Source organism: Petaurus breviceps, unplaced genomic scaffold (assembly GCF_028583685.1).
Source record: "Petaurus breviceps papuanus isolate PSGF00001 unplaced genomic scaffold, PetGlider_PUasm1.0 173, whole genome shotgun sequence".
Lineage (NCBI taxonomy): Eukaryota > Metazoa > Chordata > Mammalia > Diprotodontia > Petauridae > Petaurus > Petaurus breviceps.
The window spans coordinates 5105681-5132136 of record NW_027185759.1 but is presented as its reverse complement, the minus strand read 5'-3'; the positions used below and the strand labels follow the sequence as shown (position 1 = coordinate 5132136).

Sequence of the window (26456 nt, the reverse complement as noted above, 5' to 3'; positions counted from 1 at the left end):
TATAATATTGTAGATAAGCATCAGGGCTTATAGTAGGAGAGAAGAGGAGAAATGGATGTGAGAGGACTGAGGAGGTGGAATGAGAAAAGGGGAAAAAGTGAACATTTTGCCTCTTGCCTTCAGATTTGCAGAATATGTGATGCCTGAGGTTGGTGCTTTAGTGTCCTCATTTTAGAGATAAGAAAGCAAGACAGACAGAGGGCAAGTGACTTATCCAGGTTCATGAAGCTAGGTGAGTACCTGAGACAGGATTTGAACCCAGGCCTTCCTGACTCCAAGGCCAGTATTCTACCCACTGTGCTGCCTCATGTCTCTGCTAGTTGGTGACTGATTGGCATGTGGGAGAGTAAAGAGATGGAGGCCACATCATCCTGGGTGACTGGGGATGGTGGAGACCTTCTTTTTGTGATAATTTAGCCACATACAATAAACTATAGGAAGAAATCTGTCTCAGTCCCTCCTTTCTCTTGCCCTCTTCCGCCCTCCCTTCCCTAATTGCTTTGATGAGGATCTTTTTTCCCACTTTACAGATGAGGAAATTGAGGTTCATGGATATCCTAAGAGTCTGACTTTAGAGCTGGAAGGACTCTCAGCAGCTGCCTATTCCAGCCCCCTAGTTTTACAGAGGCTGGGGCTGGGACGTGTTGTGCCCAAGGTCATGCAGGTAGCAAGTAGCAGATTTGGAATCTTAGCCCAGATCCCGTGATCTTTGCTCCCTTCCCCCCACCCCGGGGTGGTGACTGGTCTGTCATAGCAACAGAAGTGTCAGGGACAGGGCCCCCACTCCAAGTCCAGCAGGCATCCTGTTGTCTCCTGTCCCCCATTCCTCAAGCAACCTGGAAGGCGAGGGAGCTGCTCTCGTCCCCTCTTAAAGTCTTAGTCAAGTCTGTCAGAAATCATTTTTAGGTGCTTACTGTATGCCAGGCACCGGACTGAGCTTTGGAGATAGTTCTTTTAAAAACCCCAACACGATGCCCGTGCCTGAGGAGCCCATGTTCTCCTGGAGCAACAAGTGCACGCGTCATTTTGTATGAGGAAGGCCATCTCAGAGGGGTGGGGGATGGGAAAGGATGCTGCACAAGGAAAATGTGAACGGAAGCTTGAAGGGAGCCATGGCAGCCAGGAAATGGAGGCGAGCAGGCATGAGGGTCTGCCAGTGCGAAGGCATGGAGGCGGGAGATGGTGCAAAGAACAGCCAGGAAGCCAGTGTTGGGGGATCATGAAGAGATGGAGGGAAGTCCCATGTGAAGACTCTCATGGGCGATGGAGACTCAGGACCCCTCTCTTCAGAGCCAGCCTCTTCTTTCCTGAAGCTCAGGTTTATCCTTCAATTATGTGTGTCCAAAAGAAGGTGGCCTGGGGTCAAACCTGTGCCCGGAGCCCGGAGAATTGGGGATCATCATAACAAGTGGTTCTGGAAATCTCCATAGCTGATTCATCCCTGGAAGTGCTGGCCTGACAGTGGGCTCCCTCCTGCTGGGGACGTGCATCTGCAAGAGTTGGAAGGAAGGCAAAGGCTTAGGCCTTCTGGTGTGCCAGGCAGAGTCCCTTGGCCCCTGCCCGAGCACCAGTGAGTGAGGAGACCCTGAGAAATAGACTGGCATCTATGTGCACCTGCTTGGGGCACCTGACTCCAGGTGATTTCGGGCATGTGTGTGCATGTCTGTGTGTGTACACACGTGTATATGTGTGTATGTGCATGCACATAGGCATGTTTCAATATAACCAGCTCCCTTTGTCATCCTCCTCTGGACTTCATTTTCTGCATCTAACAGCGTTGTTTCAGAAGGGATCCGTCCTTGTGCCAGATCACCAAAGGCTGCCCCTGAACCACTGCCCTCTTGTCATATTTGTGGAATGGAAGCTCCTTGAATGCGTAGGGACTGAAACATTCTTGCTTTTGGATTCCCTAGCACTTAGCACATAGCAGGTGCCTTAAAAATGGGTGTTTCATTATCGATTGGAGAGAATGCTGGTGTCCTTCATGTCTTCTGGCCCCGGTGCGTGGCCCGACCTTTCGGCCAGGCTGGCAAGCCTCCCGGATCTCTGAGCACAGCACCCTGGCAATGTCTGAGAAGCATCTGTTCTTGCTCCTTATCAGCCCCAAGTAGGTCATTTTCTAAGAAACAGAAGAAAGGGAAATAGCTGGTACAACATGAGGCCAGTGTGTGCCGAGCAGGGCACTTTCCTGGGCCGGGCCTTGGGGCCAGGAGGGAAATGAATGACTAAAGAGGAGAACCTTTGACCTCAGTCAGGGAAGGAATCAATTCTCTGGAGCTCATCTGGTTTATAGAAAGTACTGTCGGGAAGCAACACCCACACTCACACATACACACATGCGCACACACACTTACACACATGTACATACACACCCACACACACACAGCAAGTCCCAAAAATTTCACTGCGGATCTGGAGCTTTAATGCCTTCTGAGTGCTACAAACTTACAAAAAAGCAAACCATCCTCTGTAAGTTTACTTTCATTTCCTTTTAACTTATTCAATTTTGTGAATTTGAAATGTTAAATGTTTCCTTTCAATTTGAGTAAGACCGGACACTTTGTTATTTTGCAATGTGCTTGCCACAGTTTCTGGATGAAGCCTTCTTAGCCTAGGGGGTTGGGAGGGGGAGGGGCTTCTGGCTTGGCCACCTTGGTCACCTGATGTGTCACTTGGGGAGTCCCCTGGGAATGCTGACTCTGCATGGAGAGAAGGCAATCCTTGCCATCTTTGAGCAGCCAAGATGGTGAAAGTTTCTGCAAAGCTGGGAAATTGCCTAGAGAGATGTCTTTCACAACATGGTGCTTATGTTGAGTTTTAACAAGAACCGTGATATTAACATTTTTAAATAATTCGTCTTCCAGATATGTTTCTACATTTGTAGCATTTACACTTTTGAAATGATCAAAGCTTAAAACTTCAGTAAGACCTTTGGGCCCCGTGTGTGTATGTGTGTGGCATGGGGCATACAGGGACAGCTGGTGCTTAGTCTTTGCTTAGCTGGTAGTGTTTTTTACAAGGGGGCTGAGGTGGGCTTCCCGCTAAGGCTGCAGTCTGCTGCCTAATCATATGTGCATATCCATGTATACATGTACTACACACATATCATCCAGGGTGTGTGTGAATGTGTGTGTGTGTGGGAGTGTTTGTGTGTGTGTTTGGGACTGGAGGGAATGAGACCTGATGTCTTTGGGCATGTGCAAACCTTTCATGTGGTAAAAGGCATTCTATTTACCTGACCTGTTCCCAAAGATCATAACAAGGATCTGTGGGTGAAATGCATAAGGAGGAAAATTTCATTTTGATGTAAGGAACAGGAGGACCCAACCCATGATTACGGCCATCCTGGGAACTCCCAGGCAAGGAAACTCCTTCTACCGATGCAGATTAGCAGCAGCTGTGCAACCAACCATGAAGTGATTTGCCCAGGTCTCACCCCCAGCCCTGGTGAGAGAATCGAGGCCTTCCGGGTTCTGAGGCTTGATCTCTTTTATTGGCTACTCCATTCTGTCTCTACTGATCGTGAAAACATTTAAAAAGATGCTTGACGCTCTTTCCTTTTTAAACATAATTGTTAGTTCCTGCTGCCTCCCACACGAGGCTCCATCCACCTTGTCACCCCAAAATCGGACTGTAATGGGTGCTCCATTCTGTTTCTCTCCTGAGAGGCAGGAAGTGCATCCCAGCACGAGTCTTGAGAAGTTATCCTTGCTCACCCACCAATTGATCAAAGGGGCTGGGATATGTCATTGTTGTTGAAGGAAAAACTTCCTAACAATTAGGGCCACTCCAGGAAGTATGGAGCTGGCTCAGTAGGTAATGAGCTCCCTTCCCAGGAGGGCTTCCAGCAGACACTGAACGCCCACTTGTCAGGGGAGTGTCTTTGTTCAGGTACTCGTTTACACACATGGTCACAGAGATCCTTACAACTCAGAGGTTCCCTGGCCACGGGTGAGGAAGTCCAGTTTGGCAGGCCATCGTGCCAATGGATTATCCTTCAGAGCTCACCCTCGGTCATGGTGAAAGGCACATTGGATATCTCAGAGCTCACGGATTTTACCAGCTGGCAAAAAAGCCCTTGTTAGGTCCTTCCCATGTGCCAGGCCTTGTGGTGAGTCCTGGCCAGTTCTGCCAGCACCTGTTCAGCTCCTCTCTTCTGAGACAACAGCCATCTACAGAAAGCCAAGGCCTTGGGCCATGTTCTCGTCTTTCACAGAATCTTTACCTTTCCCCCATTCAGTCCCTAATCATGAAAGCAGGCTGTTATTTCAGTCAATGAAGAAGTATTTGCTAAATACCCATTCCATGCCAGGCACTGTGGTAGGCACTGGAGAAATAAAGAAAAAACTATTCCGGCTAACAAGGATGCACATTCTGTGAGAGGAGAAACCCTCCTCACAGAGGAGAAATATGAGTATAGAGAACATGTAAGTGGGAGACCTTTGATTTGGGGCAGCTGTCAGCTGCGGCATGAAGAAGGCCTGGGTATGCGTGAGCTGGGACACCACCAGCCTGCAGCGCTTCACTCACGTCTCCCCTTGAAATGATTCTCTTGACCCCTTCGGCCCCCTGACTGCTACAAAGATGCCGAGGCTTCCCCGGCAGCTCCTCGTCTTTTCCTAATTCACTCGGTCGCCTGGAGGGGAGCTGACCATGCTGGCATGGCAGGGGCCTGTCAGGAGAAGTGAGAGCAGTGGGATTCATGTATGCAAACCCGCACTGGAGGCACCAAATCCTTTGGAGTTTCCCCGTGACCTTTTACCGTGTTTTAGATTTGCTTATTTTGTCAAAGTGTCAGAATTTTCCCCCTTTCTTCACTAATCTCCTTCTTGTGCACATATATGTTTCTTTGTAGAATGAAGCCTTGGTTTTGCTAGAGAAACAAAAATCATTTAAAAAAATAAATCCCTTCAGCTCATGAGTCCTCAGGATCATTTCAGTGGCTGGGCAGAGGACTCAAGGCTTGTCAAATTCCATGAGAGGCAGAGCTTTCTCTGACTGGGGGCATCTGCTGGCTGACCACTTCTGTTATTTTCCCATTTCCCAGAGGGGGCCTGATTACAATCATGTGACTAGCAAAGTGTGTCAGAGGATTCCACCTAGATTTCATCCTGCTTTTCCTGGGACCCAAGTTCAAATCTCTGCTTTGCAGATTACTTGCTGTGGGACCTTAAGCAGGTCACTCATCTTCCTTGTGTCCATTTTTTCACTTTTAAAAGGAGGTAGTTGGACCAGGTGAGCTCTAGGTCTCTGACAGCATGACTCTGGAGGCCACATCAGAGCCTTTCCTTCAGGGGCCTTGACTATCCCTCAGGAGGATTGCTTGAAGGAAGTGTGTATGTTTGGGGGAAGGCTGACGAAAATGGACTGTCTCCACAAGGGCTAGCACATGGGATAGAGATGCCGAGGGTTTTTCTTGACCCCAAAGGTCAGGACCAAGAGCCCTGGGAGGTGGCTATGACAGGAAAGTTGGGAATAATGACTCTTGTACCATTTTCCTCGTTTCTTCCCCCCGTTTGCCCTCCCTCGGAAATAGTATAAGAATCAGTTCAACAACATTAGATATCAAAAAAAGATAAAGTGTCTGTGATGGGAACACAGATGGAAAGGGACGTAGATTTGTTTAGAGTGTGGCGATTGTACTCAAGAATAGAAGACCTACAGAACAAGGGGGAGAAAAAGGATGTCCTTAGAGAATATGATGGTGGCAAAAACTCCGGAGAGAGTGAATGGAGAAAACTGGGTGAGGCAGTGAACAGCCAAACAGATGTCTGCATTGGTGATGAGCTCAGTAATGGGATCAGTATATATATCCACCTTCTGTCTTTCCCCTGAGCTTCCTTTCCACACTGCCAGCTACTGATGGGGCATCTCAGAGGGTGTGTTCCGTAGACATCTCAAACCCACCATGGTGAGAGCAGGACTCCCCACAGTCCTTCACACCCCCACCTATCCTCCCCTTCCAGACATCCACCAAGCTTAGAATTCCAGTGTTTCCTGCCCTAGGCTCCTCTTTCCTCTCATCATGTATCTGGCTGGTGATTACATCTCGTGATTTCTCTTTCCCACAACCTCTGACATTAGCCACCACTCCACTCATGGCCACCACTTTGGCTCAAGCCTCATCATCTCCCAGTTGCCTGGAGGGGATGCCCTCAGCCTCCTACCTGTTCTCACTGCCTTGTGTCTCTCCCATCCCAGTCTACCATATTCACTGCTGCCAAGAACTGATCTGGTGACTCCCCTGCCCAACCATGTGCAGTGACTTTCAGTTGCTTCTAAGGTTAAAATAGAAACTCCTTTTTAACCTTTGACACTTTCCACAACCTGATTCCAAGCTATCATTCCATCCTGGGTGGACACAGCTCCTCCTCTCACATCCTCTGACCCAGCCCGTTGACCTTTGGGCTGTTTTTCACATAGGACTCCCCATCTCCCATCACTGTGTCTTCCAGGAGGACATTCCCTCCTTACCTGTCCCATAGAGAGTCCTTTCTTTCTTTCAGAGGGAGCCCTGACCCTTCTTCTGTGGAAAACCTTTGCTGATCTCCCCCAAAGATTGTGGTCTCTCTCCCAAATTGCTTCATACTTAACAACTTGACGTCTCCTTGTATTTATTGATTTTGTATTTAGGTTATATATAGGAATAGACATATGTGTATCTCTCACTAAGGGCAGTTAGGTGGTAAAGTGGATAGAGCGCCAGGTCTGGAGTCAGGAAGACCTGAGTTCAAATTTGACCTTCAATATTAGCTGAGTGACCCTGGGCAAGTCACTTAACCCTGTTTGCCTCAGTTTCCTCTTCTTTCAAATGAGTTGGAGAAAGAAATGTTCAGCCCCTCTACTATCTTTGCCAAGAAAACCCCAAATAGGGTCATGGAGAGTCAGACAAGATGGAAAAAACTGGACAACACCAGCTTCCCCTAAATGTCACCTCCCAGTGCAAAGAGATTGCTTCGTTCTTTGTACTGGCATTGCCAGCACCTGGCACGAAGCCTCCTCCGTGCTGCCCATTGTGCCTGCAGGACTGGGGGAAGGAAGCAGCTTGGGGCGGGGCCTAGAATGCTCTGCTTGCAGACAGGACGTCCCGCTTCCTATGCTTCCTGACAGAAGCTGTGTGACTGTGGACCTTTCTGAGCCTCAGAATCCAAATCTGTGAAAGGCCCCTCCCTCACGGGCTTGTGCGGTGGGCTGGGGACATAATATAAAAATACGAAAGAACTGTATGAAGCTGATGTTGTTGCTGATTCTCAGTATGTTCATCTGTGAAATGGGCTATCCCTACCTATCATCGCTATTGGAAGCTGAAATGAGATGATATACATACGTACACACACATACACATACATCTGCCTACACATATATGCATGCATACCATACACATCTATGCTTTACACATAAAGGCATCGATGTTTTCAGAATTACAGCTCTAGATAAATGCCTTTTTTCCCTCTCTAATGCCCTGCCTTTCAGTTTCCTCATGCACCGGGCTGGTCGGGAAGAAGACTTCCCCGTGACACGTCATCAAGAAGACTTGGTTACAGCTGCTTTCTCTTTTTTTCCCTCTCTTCTCCAGGACATTGCTCGCCTGTTGCAAGAGAGAGAGTTACAGGAGGAGAAAAGGAGGAAGAAGCGCTCCCCAGAGTTCCCTGGGCCCAACACCTACCACGACAAGTCTTGCCTGGCCAATGGAGGTAGCGGACTCTAGGGGCCCGGTGTCTCATTCTCCTGTGGGCATGACCAGCAGCTACTCCTTTGGGTTTGGGTTGCCTGTCAAGGGGCCTCAGGGCCTGGGGAAGGCTTGTCCCTCCCTTGCGTGGGCTCCCCAAAGCTGTGGGCCTGCATTTGGTCTGAACCTAATGAATGGACCAGTGCTCTAGTGGCTGACCAGAGTGGTAGAGAAAACTTTGCCCACCGCAGCCTCTGCTGGGCTGAACGCTGGCCGTTGTACATGCTTCCCTCCCCTATCCTTGGGATGTGACTCATGTTGAGAGCATGTCATGTAGGGCCTGGACCAGGAATGGGGAGTTGTGTGGGTGTCTGGTGCGGGGGGGGAGGGACTTTCCTAGAAGACTTCTCCAGTGTGTGCCCTGCTGATTAAACACCAAGACACAATCAATGAGCTGTGCTTGAGAGTGTGGGACAGCACCGTCCTCTATGTGATTGACGCATTTGATTGACCTAGTTCTCTGATTTCGTTTGAGATCCACTTTGCAAATTTTTCTTCATTTCTTGACCTTCATGATCTCTGATGTTTAATCAAAGATAGTTTTGCAGTGCAGAGAGGGGAGCCCCCTTGGGTGCTTGCTTTCCTTCCTTGCTGGGTGCTGGTGGCGGGTCTCTCTATCTCCGACAGGAGAGTTTGGAATGGTCCTTCATTTCCAAGGGGACCTGCAGGGCTTCATCAGCCCCTGGGGGCAGACTTCCCTGCGTCCCTGCTGGGAAAGTCCTGTCCCATTGCATGGAGTGGTGAGTACTTGGTGCCCAGAGACTACAGAGACAGATGCTAGTTAACAAGGCTTATGTCCTCTAAGGGCTTTGTGAATGCTCATCAAATGTTTTTGTTTCATTAATGATAGTAATAGCTCTCATCTCCACTGTGCCTTGAAACTTGCATAGATGCATCATCTCTTCAGAGACTCACAGCCTTGGGAGCTCAGGCCGATTAGCATCCCCATTTTCCAGATGTGGAAGTGAGAGCCAGACAGTAAAGTGTCTTCCTGAGCATTGTGCTGATAGGGAGTGTGCTAGGGTTCTCGCTCTGGAGCCCTGAGGGACTGTAGAGCCTGACTCACCCAGTGTCCTCATTTGACAGAGGACACTGAGCCCTTACCCAGGAGTACCCGGCAATAAGATCTTTCCTCAGGGGTCGGATCCCCTGGGCAGTGCTGCCTCCCAGAGGCACTGCCAGGAGGAAGTGAGTGCTTTACCCTGCTGAGGGAAAGGGCGAAACCGGGAGAAACTGGGCAGTACAGAAAGCCTGAGAGACAAAGCTGAGAGAGGAAAAGAGGGGTGTGTCCCAGAAATCAGGAGCTGGAAGGAACTTCAGACACTGGCGTCTCTGATCCTCTCATATTTACGTGTTTGTGTGTGAAACCCAGGCCTAGGGATGGTAAATGACTCATCCAGAGTCATGTAGCTAGGGAACAGCAGAGCTGGGATTTGAACCCAGGGCCTGTCTCTGCAAACCTGGGACACCTTTGACTCCGCTGTGCTCCCAGACTTTCTATGCTCAGCCATGTTCCTGTTCGGGAAGTGAGACCCCATCTTTCTCTGATCACGGCATCCTAATTTCCAGCCCACCATCCTGGGAGCAGTGTCTCCAGCCTGCTCATCTCCCCATCAAGATTTCCTTCCTTCCTTGGGCTCAGCCCTGTCCAACACCTCCCCAGCTCCCCTCGCTGCTCTGGCTTCTTCGCGTTTCCATCTATGTGCATGGCTTGGCATAGTTTTCTTTGTGCCTTGCTTGATTAATTGACTAACCATCTGAGAGATGCCCGTTTTTCCTGCTCGATTGCATTTCCTTCCGATGAACAGATTACCAACAATGCATCAGCCTCCTCCACCATGAGCATTTGCAGAGTGTATTTGGAGTGGGAATCATCCAGACACCATCTGCTAAACTGATGCTAGTTGTTGGATGCTTAGCTTGAGATCTTCCCAGAGGGCCATTCCTTGGGGAGTCTGGCTCACGAAGAATTGTGCGTGTGAACGTAGATTTACAGGGATACAGCTTTGCCCTTGCATATGTATACGTACATGCTGATGCCCCTCTAATGTGTATCTGTGCCTCTAACATACATATATACGTGTGTGTATATATATGTGTGTGTGCCTCTGTTGTGTGTGTGGTGGGACTTAAAAAGGCAGCCCAAATGGTTCTGCCTTCAAGGTTGTCTCTATCCACTAGATCACACTGCTTCTCAACCTATGTAAGAATGGGGATTGCTGTTTGTAAAAAAAATATATAGTAAGAAATACATACACACACACACACACACAAACATCTTATAAAATCCAGATGATCTAGGCCTATGGCCAAAGCCAGATCTAGAAGCAGGTCTACTGTGTCTTCATAAATATCAGAATATACAATAAGAGAGCATATGGAATGATCCTTGTTTGTGTGTGCATTTGAGAGAAAACCGATGATATGGGGAAATCCAGTTCCCCTTATCTAAAGTCCTCATTTCAAAGCCCAGTCTCTAAAGGCCATTGCTGATAATGAGACTGACTTAACTTTCTCCTCAGTCTTGCTGGACAGTTGGTGCTTTGCTCAGGGACACACAGCCTCCACACCCCTGAGTGAGGACTTGACCCCATGGGCCTGACTGGGAGGTTCTCTACCCACCAGCCCCCACTACCTCTCAGTCTGTGTGAAAATAGGGAATATGATTTGTCAAATTAGCATGCTGTCAAGCATCACTCAAATTATGTCAGTGCTTGGAGTTTGGAGAGGGAGAATGAAAAGATTGATCAGACTTTTCAATATCTGCCTGCTTGAGAGGCACACTTAATCTAGGAAGCTTCTAACGGTGGTTAGCCAGATAAAGTGGCATTCACTCTGCCATGCTGTGCTTTCATTCGCAGCAAATTCTGCTCAGATTTCAGGGCCCATCAGCCCTGCCTCCAGGAGGCTTGGTTTCTCATCCCCATTTCCTCAGTCTGTCCTATCATGTATTGGAAGTTCAGGAAATCTGTCGTGTCTGGGGTTCTTTGAGTATCCAGAGTCTCACCTTGTCTAGGATGAGTTACTCAGTAGCTTGACCCATCAGCAGTCTCCACTGAGAGTAGATGCCCCTGGGAGGGGCCTTTTCCTAACAGTAGGCAGATATGTGTATGCAGGGGAGGAGGGAGAGGGAGCTGAATGGGATCGCCAGGGTTCACCCATCCTGGCTGCACAGCTCTGTCCCAGCGACTCTTTAACACTCTGTGCATCAGGGCATTGTACACTGCAGGACCCTCTGTGTTACCTGCATCAATAGAGGGCGTTTCCTCACTGGCAGTTTTCTAAACCAATGAAGTCATAGGTCAGGTTCCCCCACATGCAGTGGCTTACTTACAGTCAGACCGCAAAGGTCCCGCCAGAGTGGCTGACGCTGTCACTAATTCTCTCACCACTGTCTCGTGAGCTTTCCCACACCATTCTTTAACTCTCGACCTGCAAATGCTCATGGGCCCCCTTCTGTCTCAGTCTGTGTGAGCTCCTGGCTGATTCATGACCTCAGTGAAACTATCTGCTCCATTCTGTTGCATGTTAAACAAGGGCCCTCCCTACCCTATTGTGTGAGTTGGTGTAGGCCGTTCCAGTGTGTTAACATTGAGCTAACTTGCTTCTCTCTTTGTCATACCTCCCCCCTCACTACTCAGACCCTCCAAGGTCAAGGAGGAACAGGGAACTGGGTTCTGAGCCCCCAAGGTCTCGAAGGCACCAAGAAGACAGGCCTGTGAGGCGGAGGAGGGACAGACCCAACAGGCCTTCAGAAGACATGGAAGAATGCAAGGAACAGTACATCGCAGAGAATTCTGTATCATCCCTCAGGCTTAGCAAGACAAGGGACGGTCCCCAGACTAGCTGGGAGCCCCAGGAGAGGAAGCCTTCTGGTCATGAGAGGCTCCCCAGATCTCCCCTTCCCAACATCAATGGGGAGGTTTTCCTGAGCACTGAGTCTGATGATTGGGACTGCAACCTTGGCCCTGGTTCTTCAAGGCATTGTGACAACCCTCGATCCCATCACCAAGATCGACTCTCACCCAAGTGCTCCCAGAAGCCAGGGTGTCATAGGAAAGAAGAAAGGCATCAGAGAGACTGTGGGATGGGGGCATCAAGACCTAAGAGGGAAAGTCACAGGACAAGGACACCCCTCTCCTCCCAGAGTGAGGAAAGGCACTATTTCAATGAAACAGGTAATGGAGGACAGTAGAAGCTAGAAGCCTCAGCTTACCCTGAGACTGGCTGATATAGGCAGAAGCCTCTATGTGTGTAAGCTATTGGGTTTGGAAGCATTTCTAGGATCAAGTACGTTTCAAGGTCACTTATATCACACTGTCCTTTCTTTACTGGAAGTGAACTTAGTTGGGAAAAAGAGGGGGCTAGAAAGGATTTCTGTCTCTTATCTTCTCCTTCCACAGAAGAAGCCACCTTGCTAGGGGCACTGTGCCAAAGGCAGAGGCAGGGAGGTGCCTGATGCCAGGGGCACTTCTGGAGCTGTGGTTAAATCCCTTCCTCCCCCAAACAAACCAATAAACCCTTCATGTTTCTCCTTTCCTGCTTTCAGAAAGAGCCAACCAGACAGCAGGTCAGATCAGGAATAAGGCACAGGACTGGAGTCAAATGTGGAGTCTTAGATGCTCTTGGAGGCACCTTTCACCTCCAACAGTGTAAGACTGTTAGAATTCTATAGGGTGGACCTCAGCTGATGGACTCTCCTGGCCAGGGGCTGGGACTGGGCATTGGCAGAGCTCTGGAGCCAGCTGGCACTCGGGAATTCAGGTGGCATCGTCCCCATGTCATTGCCACTTCTGGGCCATTCACTGCCACACAGCTCAGACCCATCAGCATTGCTCTCAGGGGACAGCTTTGGCTTCCATGTTGCCTCTGTGGCTGTATTTATTGTGATGAAACCACCTTCCTCAGCGGCATCTATCAGTTTCATTTCAATGAAGTCTGGGCCCCAGAGATTCACTTGGTCCATTGTTCCCTTGGGGGCCTCCCTCTTCACTTTACTGGAGTCTTTTGAAGACATTCAGCAGTACTCTTTGGAGGTGGGTTAACACATTAAAACATAAACAGTTAAGTGACTTGCTGCTAAATAGGAGATGTGTGATTTGCCATCTGTAACCCCAGGGATGTGCCCCATCCTAATATTGTCAACCCTGAGCAGGAATCTCATGGGGACAGTGGGTCATTTGGTTTCCATGGCAGCATGGTGCCAGGGGGACAGTGGGGGATGCTCTCCCTGTCTGTGCAGGGAGGGGTGGTGTCCTGCTCAAATAGCTCACTATGTCCAAGGCAGGATTGAAGGATGACCTACAAAATGCTTTGCTTAGTGATCACTTTTGCCAGTGCAAAATAAGTGAATTTACCCCATGCCCTACCATGCAAGTATTTATGAAGTGCCTCTTAGGGCCTGGCATAGTCCTAGGGACTGGGTTTGTTTGTTTTTAATTTTCACTCAGATGTGTTATTTCATTGATGTGAGGAAGAGGAGGGGCCCTTCTTCACCAGGGCAGATGAGTCACAGCTCTGCAACTGAGTTTCTTAGAGTTGACTGGAGACACCAAAGGATTAAGTGACTTACTCTTGATCAAATAGTGCACAAAATATCAGAGGAAATATTTGAACCCTTCCTGACTCTGAGATCTGCTCTCTATTCAGTATTCCAAGCTGCCTCTAAAAGATTCTGGGAATATGGAAACAAACAAACAAATGCAGTAGTTCCTGCCCACGCTTTACATGTGCCCAGAAAAGAACCTCAGGTCTCTTGTTCCAAGGCCAGCCCTTCTCCCACTGACAGTTCGATATTCCCCTGTTCCAGAGTCCTCCATTCTTCTTCTAGCCCAAGAAAAGGAAAATGTAGTTGTTCACAGGCACATTGCATACTACATGGAGAAAGCAAACACAAAGTCATTTTGGGGAAGAACGATAGCAACCCAGGACTGGCTGTTTATTAGGAAAAGCCTCTTGGAGAAGATGGCACTTGAGTTGAGCCTAACAGGGAGATAGGTGTCCTTACCTGAGGACTCACTGTCATCCTTAAGAAAGGTCCAGAATTCACTGCACAATCAACAATTTGGCTTTTCACTTCTGTCTGAAACAATTTGTGTCACCTACATAGGAGACTTCTACTAGTCTAACAGGGGTTTGCTGTTTTCCCCTGAGGCATGGCGGATTAAATAAATTCCCCCAGACTTTTGGAAATTTAGAAATATTTTGCCAACTTTCTCTTCCCTAACTCCCTTTTCTTGTGGAAGTTTTCATTTTTCCCACTTCTTCTTTTCTCACTTCCCATTTCTGGATGGGCCACAATGTCTAGAATGACTGTCCCAGCTGCTGCTGATTCATCAGCAGCTTTTGTGCTCATTAAGAAAGGATATAAGAGGGGAATTTTCCAAGCAGTCCCCTTGCAAATGGCTCCAGGCAGGTCTGTGGGCATTCTGTGTATGTGAATATGAGGAGAGTCTGTCCTTCAATGTGCTTGTTTGGAGCCAACATCCAGACCTGGCCCAGTCCTAGTGCTGAGAAAAGACAGGCAATGCCAGAGAATGCCAGGTGCTCTGGGGAGATTTCCTCATTTGGATTTTCCACACTGGTTGGGAAATGAGCAGGTTGACCGACAACATTGACTTTTTCTAGGAATGAAGCCGAGGGCGACAAAAGAAGCCATCTATACACAGCCGAGAATGGCCCACAGGGACCAGGAATTGTATGATGCAGAAATTGCCAGGAAGCTTCAGGAAGAAGAACTCATGGTGAGTAAAGATGGTGGCAGAGAAAAAACGCCAATGAAATTGTGTGTGTGTGTGGGGGGGGGGAAGTATAGTGGCAAGCACCCCAGGGTCACTGCCAGCACAGGTTCTTGGATCTGCTTTGATAAAGGAAAGCAACTCAAAATGGGTTAACAAGCTTACTTTAATCAGTAAAATATGTATCGTTTACCTAGTTCAGGGGAAAAAGGTCAGCACCCTGAACTTCAGAATATACAGACAGAATTATCAAGTCAGAGAAACAGATCAAGTAGACAGTTTCCAAACTGTCCAACCATTACATCCATACCAAATCAACATCTGGGTTTTTCAAAGCCAGGGGGCTCTCAACAATGGCTTCCCATAGTTTCATCTGATCCAATCACAGAACACTTCTCAAAGTGAGCCCCAAAACAAAGCTACACGTCAGGGCTTATATAGCCTTCTCCTGCCTCATAGAATGTAACAACCTTATTGACTCACTGGCCAATCAAGATGTACCTACTGAAAAACAAGCCTCCCACCCCAGGTTCCAGGTGCACTTTAGCCTAGGGGCAAGGAAGATCTTTAAAAATTTACATTCCCATTATAGAGGGGTACTCATTTTCTTCTTATATCTGAGTAAGTCAATGAAAAAGGGATGTTGAAAGGTGGTGCCCTCCCCCTAACCCACTTCTCTGGTCCTGATGATGACAGCATTCACTTGTTGCTTACACACCAGCATCCCATGTGTCAGGTTGATGATATATTCTGGAAGATTCCCCCCGTGAATGTCTGTTGTAGGAATCTGAGATTCTCACCTCAGCCTTCTCAAACCTCAACTTCTCCAAATTCAGTGAGTTCCTTTCATCCTCAGGAATCTTTCCAGAGCCATGCAGCTGCCAAGCGTCCTTCATTTTCACATTTCCTTCCCTTTCAGGCTAATCAGGTGGACAAGAGAGCAGCCCAAGTGGCCCAGGATGAGGTGAGTTCCCCAAGGCTCCAGTGAGAATGAGATGCCTGTCCCTGCCTCCAGTCGGGTGGCCTCTCCCAGCTGTGACTGGCTTTGTCTTACAGGAGATTGCCCGCATGCTCATGGCTGAAGAGAAGAAAGCCTACAAGAAGGCAAAGGAAAGGGAGAAATCCTCCTTGGAAAAGAGGAAGCAGGAGCCAGACTGGAAGGTAATTTGGCCCAGTACCTTTCACTAGAGGGACCATCCTTAAGGGAATTGGGTGCTTTCAGTCCACAGAACTGGGCCGTTCTGAGTCACAAACTGTCCCCATCCTGGGGACTAAAGTCATTAAAGCATCAATGGCTATTTGATCAACAAGTACTTCTTAGGCACCTAGTGTGTGTTAGGCACCTACTGTGTGCCAGTCACCATTAAAAGTGGAACAATCCTTACCCACCAGGACCTTAAATTCTACTGTGGGAGACAGCATCATCATCAAGCAATCATTTGGTCCACACGTGCTAAGCAATTACTGTCTGTTAGACATGGGGGTACAAAGACAAAATAAAATAGCTCTTATCCTCAAGGACCTTTCATTCTACCAGAGGAGGAAACAATGTGTATAGATGTAGCTGTATAGAGCTATCAGGGGAAGGGTGGGAGGAGCTGTAGGATCAGGGCATGTTTTTAGTTTTTAGTTTTTTTCTTTGCCATTTAATATTTTATTTTCTCCAGTTACATGTAAAAACAATTTTTAATATTCTTTTTTAAAACTTAGAATTCCCAGTTCTCTCTCTTTTCCACCCCCCTTGCCCTTCCCTCGCCCAGTGAGGAGGCAAACAGTTTGCTGTAGGTTATGCATGTAGAGTCATGCAAAGCATTTTCATAATGGTCATGTAGTGAAAGAAAACATGGAAACCCCCCCCCCCCAAAAAAAAAAAAACTCAGGAAAAATAAAGTACAAAGCAGAATGTTTGACTGTATTCAGACGCCATCAGTTCTTTCTCTGGGGATGGAGAGCAGTCTTCATCCTACATCCCTCAGAGTTGTCTTGGACCATTGTATTGCTGAGAATAGCTAAGTCAGTCACAGCTGGTCATCTCACAGTATTGCTGTTACTTTGCACATAGTACATTTCACTTTGCATCAGCTTATGTGAGTCTTTCTAGGTATTTTTTGAGAGCATCCTTCTCATAATTTCTTATAGTACAATAATATTCCAACATAATTGCATACCACAATTTATTCGTCCATTTTCCAATTGATAGATGTCCCCTCAATTGCCAGTTCTTTGCCACTAGAAAAGAACTGCTGTAAATATTTTTATACTTTTTATACTTATTTTATAGCCTTTTGGGTATAGTTCCAAATTATTCTACAGAATGGCTGAATCAGCTCACAACTCCACCAACAGGGCCTTCTTCCCACGTTCCCTCTAACATTTGCCATTTACCTTGTCTGCCCTATTAGCCAGTCTAATAGGTATGAAGTGGTACCTCAGAATTCTTTTGATTTGTGGTTCTTCAGTCAATATTGCGTTAGGATATTTTTTTCATACATTTCAATACAAAGCTATCGATAGCTTTAGTTATTTCATCAGAAAACTGATCCTACCTTTTGATCATTTGTCACTTGCAGAATGCCTCTCATTTTTATGGATTTGACTCAGTTCTCTATATCTTTGAGAAATGGGACCTTTATCAGAGAAGCTTAATTCAAATTTTTTTCAGTTATTATTTCTTGCTGTATCTTATCCCCCCATTTATCCTCTCTCTTATTACCCTGTCTCTCCTCGAAAGTGTCTCTCCCAATCCCCCTCCCTTCTCTTATCCCTTTCCCTTCTTTCTTTCCTCTTAGGTAAGATAGATTCCTATACCCAATTGAATGTGCATGTTATTCCCCAGGGGATGTTTTCTGTTGAAGGTGGCCTGGGACATGATAAGAGCCCCGACTCGTAGTTCTTTACATAACCTCATCTGGCTAGATCCTCATAAGCTTTGTTGAGATGCACTGAAAGCATTAGGAACTCCACTTTTCCGATGAAGAGCCTGGGGCTCAGAGGAGTGAGGTGACTTGCCCAAGCATCCAGAAGTGGTGAGCATCACAGGCCAGGGCTCCTGTTCCCAAGTCAGCCGTTGGCCTACCTATGATCCCATGATCCTTTTCTCCAGGCCCTTCCTTGTTCTCCTAGTCCAGTGACCAGGAAGAGAAAGAAGGCAGCTGTGTGCTATCATACATTTGATCTTATCGAAGGCAACCTTAAAGAGACTGGGTCATTAAGTGCCTAGTACTAAGGACACAAAGAAAGCAAGAGTCCCTGCCCTCCAGGAGCTCACAGTCTAATACCTAGTCAACAGTAAACCAGAGAAATGGGAATTAATTCATGGGAGGAAAGTACCTGGAGGGAGAATCTCTGCTCCAGCCTCCTCCACATGCCTTCCTTAGCCTCTATCATAGCTTCTGCCATGTGGTGTGTGACTCTCCTCTCCTGGGATGCTACCGCTGCCCTGGGACGGGCGTTCACTTCACGCCTGGACCATTACCATAGCCTGATGGCTGATGGGCTCTTGGCTACAAGCATCTCTACTCAGCTGCTGAGTGATCTTCCTGCAGTGTGGGTGGGACCAAGTCAGCCCCCTCCCCAACCCTTCCCAGGCCACTCCTGCAGCTCTTTATCACTGGATAAAGTCTCTGCCTGCTTTTAAAGTTCTTCATAACATGAGCCCTTCTCTCTACCTTTCCAGTCAGTGGGTAAAGCACTAGACATGGAATCAGGAAGACTTGAGTTCAAATCTGACCACAGACACTTACAAGCTGTGTGACCCTGGGCAAGTCACTTCACCCTGTTTGCCTCAGTTCCTCATCTGTAAAATGAGCTGGAGAAGGAAATGGCAAACCAGCCCAGTATCTCTGCCAAGAAAACCCTGGGAGAGTCAGACACAAATTAAATCTCTCAACAGCAAAAAAGGGGGGTAACAGCACCCCTGTGTCAGGACTGTCGTGAGGATCAGAGGACATGGTGCATAAAGGGCTTTGCAAGTCTTACCTCTATAGAAATGGTCCCTCTTGTTAATATAGTGTCTCAATGTGTGTGATGCACTTTGCACACATTGTCCCATCGTATCCTTTCAATAGCCCAGGGAAGTGGGGAGCATATTTTACAATGAAGGGAACTGAGGCACAGAGAGATTAAGTAATTTGTACAATGAGAAAGGGTAGAAAGTATCTGAAGCTAAATTCATACTCAGGTCTTCCTGACTCCAAGGCTGGCTCTGTTTATCTACCCATTGACCCTAAATGCCTAAGAATGCTTTCAACTATGAAATTCTGTCATCAGAAAATGGGGAAATTTCTTTTACAAGTTTAGTAAGTGTCTTCCACAAAGGTCTTATTTCTCAAATTTGTAGAGAACTGAGTCAAATTTATAAGGATGCAAGTCATTCCCCAGATAATAAATGGAAGAAGGATATGAACAGATAGTCTTCAGATAAAGAAATCAAAGCTATCTATAGTCATTTAAAAATGCTCTAAATCACTGTTGATTAGAGAAATGCAAATTAAAACAGCTCTGAGGTACCAACTCACACCTATCAGATTGGTTAATATAACAGAAAAGGAAAATGTTGGATGTTGGAGAGGATGTGGAAAAAAATTGAAACACTTATGCACTATTGTTGGATTTGTGAACTCATCCAACCATTCTGGAGAGCAATTTGGAACTGAGCCCCAAGAGCTACAAAACTCTGCATACCATTTGACCCAGCAATACCACTGCTAGGTCTATATCCCAAAAAGATTTTTAAAAATAGCAAGCATGTATTTGTACAAAATTATTATAGCAGCTCTTTTCTGCTGACACAGAATAGAAAATTGATGGCATGCCTATCACTTGGGGAATGACTGAACAAGTTGCAGCATGTGATTGTTATGGATTACTATTGTGCTATAAGAAATGACAAGCAGGGTGATTTCAGGAAAACCTGGAAAGACTTACACGTACTGATGCAAAATGAAGTGAGCAGAACCAAGACAATGTTGTACACAGTAATAGCAGTATTGTACAACGATCAGCTGAGAGTGACTTAGGTATTCTTAATAGTAAAATGATCCAACATAATTCTGAAGGATTTCTGGTGAAAAATGCTATCTGTCCCCAGGGAAGAAATTGATGGCGACTGAATATAGATTGAAACATTCTTTTTTTTAACTTTACTTTTATTTAGTTTTTAGTTATTTTTTGGTCTCTTTTCTTTTGCAGCATGGCTAATGTGGAAATATATTTTGCATGACTGCACATGTACAGTCAGTCAAATTTTTTCCCTTCTCAATGAGAAGGGAGTGGAAAGGGGGAAGAGAATTTGGAACTCAAATTTTGAAAAACAGATGAAAATTGTTTTTACATGTAATTGAAAATATTTTCTTAAAAGAAATTATATCATCATCCACTTTTCCTTAAGAAAAACTAACTCACTTGCTTTTTGTTTCCTAGTCTAAAACATCTGAGCCAGCGAGGCCCAAGTCAAGAGAAGCGCATGAATCAACCTGGTCTAAGAATGATAAACCAGCTCGGTAAGATCACTGGGTAAATGCCCAGGTGGGAACATGGGGCTTTTGACTTTGGCTTTGGGGAAGTGTTTATAGTGGGAGAGGTTGTCTGTAGCTTGGTGAGGTGGCCCCAAGGCGGGAGAGGGAAACATAATTTGGAAAGTCACACACTTTGCAATGAGGGAGGTGAATGGCGCTGGGGTGTGAAAGTCAGGAGGAAGAAATTATCTTAAGTCATCGGGAAGTTTGTTGATTGCCACATGTTGTGGCCAGAATGCATACATGTAGGCTGACCACGTGTATGCAGGTAGCCTGGTTAAGAGACTACAAAATGCCCCGTCTTGTTGTTGTTACTTAGTTGTTTTTCGGTCATGTCCAGCTCTCCGTGACCCCACTGGGGGATTTCTTGGTAGAGATACTGGAGTAGTTTGCCATTTTCTTCTCTAGCTCATTTACAGGAAACTGAGGCCAACAGGGCTAAATGACTTGCTCAGGCGCACATGGTTATTAAGTGTCTGAGGCCAGATTCGAACTCCAAAAGATGAGTCTTCCTGGCACTCTATCCACTGCACCCCATTGACCCCCCAGTTCACCCTAAATTGCCCCGGCTTCTATACCCTTGATCAGACTTCTTCTCTTTACCGAACACAATTCCACTGTTGCCATAATGTTGATGCAGGTCCTTTTCCTTATGCTGAAGACATTCTGTTTTGGAGACCATCCAGAGGTCTCCTGGGCAGAGAGCTCTGTGGTTTATCAGTAGGTCTCTTGCCTTCTTTTTCTGGTTTGCAGCTTTGTGGGTCGACACAAAGAGTTTCCCTTTATTATACTCTCCTGTTATCTTCTCACACAGTGGTTTGGATGGTTTTTTCTGGGTCTAGGCCAGCAGTGTAGGAGGCTTTGCTGCCTGAACCATGTGCCCTCTCATAGAAAGGCTACCATGTAGATACTCGGCAACTTTGGAAACACCTTAGGAGCAAATGTAGGTCTCTAGGAGGCTGGTCCTTCTAAGGTGACGGCGCTCACAGCTGCCCTTTTCCCTAGCAATAATAGCCAAGCCTTTATCACACCCATTGCTGAAATTCTAGATACAGCCTGGCAGTCCCCAAGCTCCCAGTTTAGAAATCCTGGTCTGAAAGGGAAATCGGGATAGTCTGGCCTGACCTGTTCTAGAGGGAACCCTCAGGTCTCCTTGGGACTGCTGTTTCCTTTTCTAAAGCCTCTCTAACATTCACTCCCCTTAATAATACGTTGGAGAATTTTGCCAGGCATCGAAGTCAAGCTCACAGCCTCTGCCATCTTCTCTTTTTGAATGTCAATCTACTTAATGTTCTTGAGGGAGCGTTCTATACACCTCTTATTCTCTTGGATCATTCACAGATCCTAGGTGATAAGTTGGGAGTCAGATCTCTTTGTTTGGGGGCCGCTGAGGATGTGCCTGGGGTCTTAGTTTCAAACTTTAGGTATTATTGCTTTTGTGGGCAACTTTCTGGGTTGGAGTATATGGGCCCAAGCAGGGAGCTTTCAGATCTTTGAAAATCTGATGTGTGAAAGGATGTGCCTTTGACTTTTCAGTAAGGTGAACTGAAGTGATGTTTGGGCCGAGGGGGAAAGAAGCCAAACTGCTTTCCCCTGGGATTTCACCCAGAGCGTCAAATCTCTTTTGTGTTCTTGAGTTTCCTGGCATTTGGGGTCATGTGTCTGTATACATCTGCCTGCCCACAGCTCGGTGACCCAGACAAGGGCCCATATCAGTCTTTCTGGCTCAGGCAGCTGGAGTTGTCTCCTCCCTTCCTGCTTCCTTGTCTTCTATGTTTGTGGGCTGTAACCTCAGCTCTTCTGAGCTGCCTTTCTTCCCAGGAGGGCCAGAATGGGGAGGGGAGGGGCCGAGAGACAGTGCTTTTCAGGAGTCAATGAAGTGATCTGTATTCAGACTCGAGAATGCTTCCTGTTGCCTTCTGAAAGGAAAAGAAAAAAGAATACGATTTGGATCAGCTAACAATTTGACAAATCTTACTTTGAAATCCTCCAAATTATTAATCCTGCACTAGGTGTAATATAGTATTAATAAAACATCTTTAATCTCTAAAAGATGAACAGCAGCAGTGAGAAGTCATGTTGGCTCTTTGGGCTGGGAGCCCCGCTCCTGTGCCCTAACGTCTTATCCCCGGCTCGGCCGGTGGCTATGATCTCCACCAAAGACATTTAGAATGTGTTTCTAAAGGCATCTTCTATCCTTAAGAGGAGCTGGGCGGAGAGATGCCTTCAGGGAAGGCTGGCAGCTTCTCATCACTCCCAGGGAACCAGTGCACTGCTTCTGAATCTAGAAACTGCTTCAGCCACAGCTGACTTTTGGACCTCGCCTTGCTCATTCGGATTTCATTTCTTTCAAGGGGAATTCTGGGACATTTCAGAACACCTTTGTTCCTCCAGCCTGGAATCAGCAGCTGAGAAAGGAGCTTGCACTTCTTGTCACAGAGGCCAAAGACATCGTGATGTTGAAGCCATTTCAACCCGGGGTTTCTGGGGGGAGTGGAAAAGTGGAGGATGCAGGGAGAGAGGAGGAGGAGGGGAGTGAGAAGGGAGAGGACCTGAATGCTCCTCAGGGCCTTGATAAAGTCCTCATGCTGTTTGATAGGAGGGATCTGCAATCCTCTGGTCTATTTGTGTGAATGTACTTCCCTGAGGGTCTTGAGAATACATTGCTTACCTGAATTTTTCTGGTCCTGATGGATGATTTCACCCACCTGGTATGAAGGCACTCTTCTCTCACACAGGGCTATGTGTCCACATCTTAGAATCTCGGGAGCCATCTGGGTCACTAAGAGGTTAGATGGCTTAGCCCTGGTCAGGTAACTGGCCTTGAACACAAGTTTCCAGCCTGTGAGGCCGGCTCTACCTCTTCTGGCCCATCCATCTCTTCAGCATCTCAATATGCGTGCAGATGTTAAGGGCAGCTCTGTCATCATCATCTCAAGGTGTCCTTATTTCAAATCCAGGAACAAAACAAAACCAAGCTTTGGTAGGTGAAGAAGGTAATGTCTCCTTGTCCAGCAGTAACAATTTGGCAAACATTTTTCCAGTGCGGTCAGAGGGCCTCATGAATAGAGAGCTGGCTTGGGCAGGGCCTTCCGTTGCCACATCCTGGCTTTGTGACCCTCTGCCAGTGACAGCAGCCTTTCAGGACCCCTGGCAATTCTAAGACCCTGAAGTTGCTGAGCCTGTGAGCAAGATGGGACTTACATCGAATAGAAATGCCCTCAAAGGATGAAATCACAATGCCAGGGTGGGAGTGCAGAGGTGGAAAGGAGCCCTCGTGGACTTTAAACAAGTCCATACAAATGTTTCCTGGGAGACCTGGAAGAAGAACGAGAACCGCTGGGGGCAGCCCAAATGGCTTCCCTTGGGAGTGGCCCCTGAGCCCAGACTTAGAGGGAGTTAAGTGGCACCAGGGCAGCCTGGGCAAAGGTGCAAAGAAGAGAGATGAAACGTCACACATGAAGGACAGTATGGAGGCCAGTTTGGTCTGAATTCAGACTGTGTGAAACAAACATGGAAATGTAGATGGGAACTAGACCCTGAAGGTCTCTAAATACCTGATAAGCAGCTATCCTGGAAGAAAGAGGGAGCCAGTGGGCATTCTTGAGGAGGGAGAGGACATAGCGAGGCCCCTGCTTTAGGACTTGGGGACAATCGACTGGCCAGAGGAGAGAACTGAGACTCATTAGAAACCATTATGACAGTTGAGGAAAGTGTCTGGAGATCCATCTTCCCAGTGGAAAGAACAGGACATGTCTTTGTCATGCCTCACTGGGGTTCCCGTGTGTGTCTGCTCTGAGTTATCAAGGACTTGAATTCCCAGTGGATTGTCTGCCTTTCCTTCCTATAAGGCCTTTGAAGAGTCATCCCAGGCTTTCCAGCTCCTGGCTGTGGCTGCAGCAGAAAATATTCCAAGGCCTTGTGAGGAGAATTCCGAAGCCAGACAGTGGTTGGAGGATCTGGCCTCGCCTCCCCCCTGACTTTTCTTCTTTCTTCAGGGGAGGAATCGACCTTGGGACATCTTGGGTCCCAAATACAATTCATCCCACTCTTTCTCAGGAAATTAACAAAACAAGCACCTTGGAAAGTTGAGTAAATGAAAAATGTGGCAATTGGGAAAACAGCAGCGATGATGAGCTTCTGCCTCTGCTCCAAGGCCCATCCCTCCTTGAATTAGCTTTGTCTACCTCCTAATGCTCCCTAGCAACTTAACTGTGCTGGCCTTTTGCTTGTTGGAAGTGAAATCATTCTATAAACATGATTTGACCTTTTAAAGAGTCCTCCTGGATTGGGGCCAGTGGCTATATTTTTATAGGGTTTAAGGAATCTGAAAAGCATCTTCAAGGTCACCTAGTCCCAGCCCCTTATTTTAGAGATTAAGAAACTGAAGAAGCCAAGTAAATTGACTTGGCCAAGGTCACACTGGCACTGAAAGGTAGTCAGGGGCCTAAGAGATGGAAACCAGTCTTCTTTGCTCTGCCCTCCAAGCGATGAAAAGGTGACTTTGCTGTAGTAAAGTATGTCTTCTCAGTGCAGAGTGAGGACCCCCCTCCCACCCCGCAGCCTACCACTCATCCTTTCCCATTCCCGACACCTGGCCTCTTAAATCTTTTTGATATTGGCTCTGTTGGATTGTTATACTTTATTTTCCTTCACCATAAAGGCCAGAATGGTGTAGAAATGGTGCATGAAGGAAAGTATAGACATCTGAGAAACTGTCAGGGAAAGTGTTTGCCCCCAGCACCCTATTTCTGGGAGTTCCGGAAGAGGACCCCCTTTCTTTCATGGCTGCCTCAGTCTCTTGTCTTGGAGGCCCATTTAGGCCCCAGTAGTGCAGTCTTTGCGTATGAGATTGTGCTTAAATTTTAGTCTGCTTCCCAAGACCCTCTGCATGAATTCATTAAAATCACAGCAGGGGATCCAAGAAAGTGGGGAAGTACACTCACATTTGCGTGCCAAGGACTCAAGGCTATTCTTTGAATCAAAGCATGGCACTGCCACCTAGTGGAGAGCAGCTTTTACTCATCTCATCAACATGATGGGACTTTCTTTCGTCCTCTTCTCTCCTTATTTCTCCCATTTTTCCTTTCTGCTTTCATCTCTTCTTTGCTTTACTTTTTCTTTCTTTCCTTCACTTCCTTTTCTTCCCATTTCTTCATTTCTTTTATCTCTTTTTCCTCTTCCCCTTCTTTGTTTTCTCCTTTCTCTAGATTTAAACTTGCAACCTTTGATTCTTTTTCCTAAATTATTCCTTTTCTAAGTTAAAATGTCCTTTTAAAATCAGAGGCCTGGGGGGGGGGGGCGGAGTCAAGATAGGAGAGTAGAAGCAAGACCTCCCCTCAGCTCCGGCTCCCACCTTCCCCAATCCATGTAAAAGGGGACTCTAAACAGACTTTGGAGCTTCAGAACCCACGAAATGACACAGAGAAGCTAACCTACCGCTGAGGACATCCCGGGAGCCCAGCAGGCCAGCAGGAATCAGCCAGCACAGCGCTCTGGGAGCCTAGCCCAGCCCCAGGCCAAGGGAGCCCCAGGGTGGGCCTGACCAGCTACCAGCCGAGGGACTCCAGATCAGCAGCAGCTGTGGCCTTTTACAGATTTATCAACACATACATGTGACGGACAAAGTGAGAGGTCAGTGCAGTCTGGACTTTAGGACCCAGTAAGTGGGAGTGCATGGCTTTTACATGGCAGCTTCTGCTCCTGGCCCGCAGAGTGTAGGAGGACCAAGCACCAGTCTGAGGAGTAATCGCTCTTGCTTTAACCTGCTTGGATCTGGATTGCAGTATAGGGTGGAGGTCCTGGGGTGAGTGTCCAGCTTGACAGAGCGTGTGGAGACCTCAGAGAGGGCACCCAACTAATGCTTCCAGCAGCTGAGAAAACCCCAGCATTTGGGATGAAAGCTCCCCTGTCTGGTGGCAGAGTCCTACTGTGGCAAAGAGCCCAGGGGTCAAGTGACTGAGGGGCAACAGGACCAGGCAAAGGAAACAAAGCAAACAGAAAATTCCAACATTAGACTCCTATTTTGGGGACAAAAAGGAGCAAAGCATGTAAAAGGAAGAAGACAGTGAAGTCAGAACTCCTGCACCAAAAACTTCAAAGGAAAATATGAGCTGGTTAGAGGCCATAGAGGACCTTAAGAAGCAGATAAGAGAAGTGGAGGAAAAATTGGGAAGAGAAATGAGAATGATGCAAGAAAATTATGAAATGAGAGTCAACAGCCTGAATGAGGAAAATACCACCTTAAAAAATAGACTAACTCAAATGGCAAAAGAGGATCAAAAAAGGCAGTGAGGAGAAGAATGCCTTAAAAAGCTGAATTTGGGGCGGCCAGGTGGCTCAGCAAGTAAGAGCTTCAGTGTTGGGATAACCTGGATAAAATCCAGGCTCAGATACTTAGCACCACACCCAGAAATAACTGGCTGTGTAACCGTGAGCAAGTTACTTAACCCCGATTGCTTAAAAAAAAAAAAA

The 26456-nt window shown here is 47.1% G+C and overlaps 1 protein-coding gene across 1 annotated transcript in view; it reads left to right on the top strand.

Annotated features, from left to right (window-relative positions):
• The window catches only part of CCDC50 (coiled-coil domain containing 50), a 65285-nt gene that overhangs the window by 15275 nt on the left and 23554 nt on the right, over positions 1-26456 (top strand). Inside the window, exons 4-9 of the mRNA XM_069083215.1 lie at positions 7577-7694; positions 11371-11907; positions 14357-14472; positions 15386-15430; positions 15523-15627; positions 19888-19967. Of these exons, the coding sequence (XP_068939316.1) occupies positions 7577-7694; positions 11371-11907; positions 14357-14472; positions 15386-15430; positions 15523-15627; positions 19888-19967 (1001 nt within the window). The remainder of the gene's footprint in view (positions 1-7576; positions 7695-11370; positions 11908-14356; positions 14473-15385; positions 15431-15522; positions 15628-19887; positions 19968-26456) is intronic.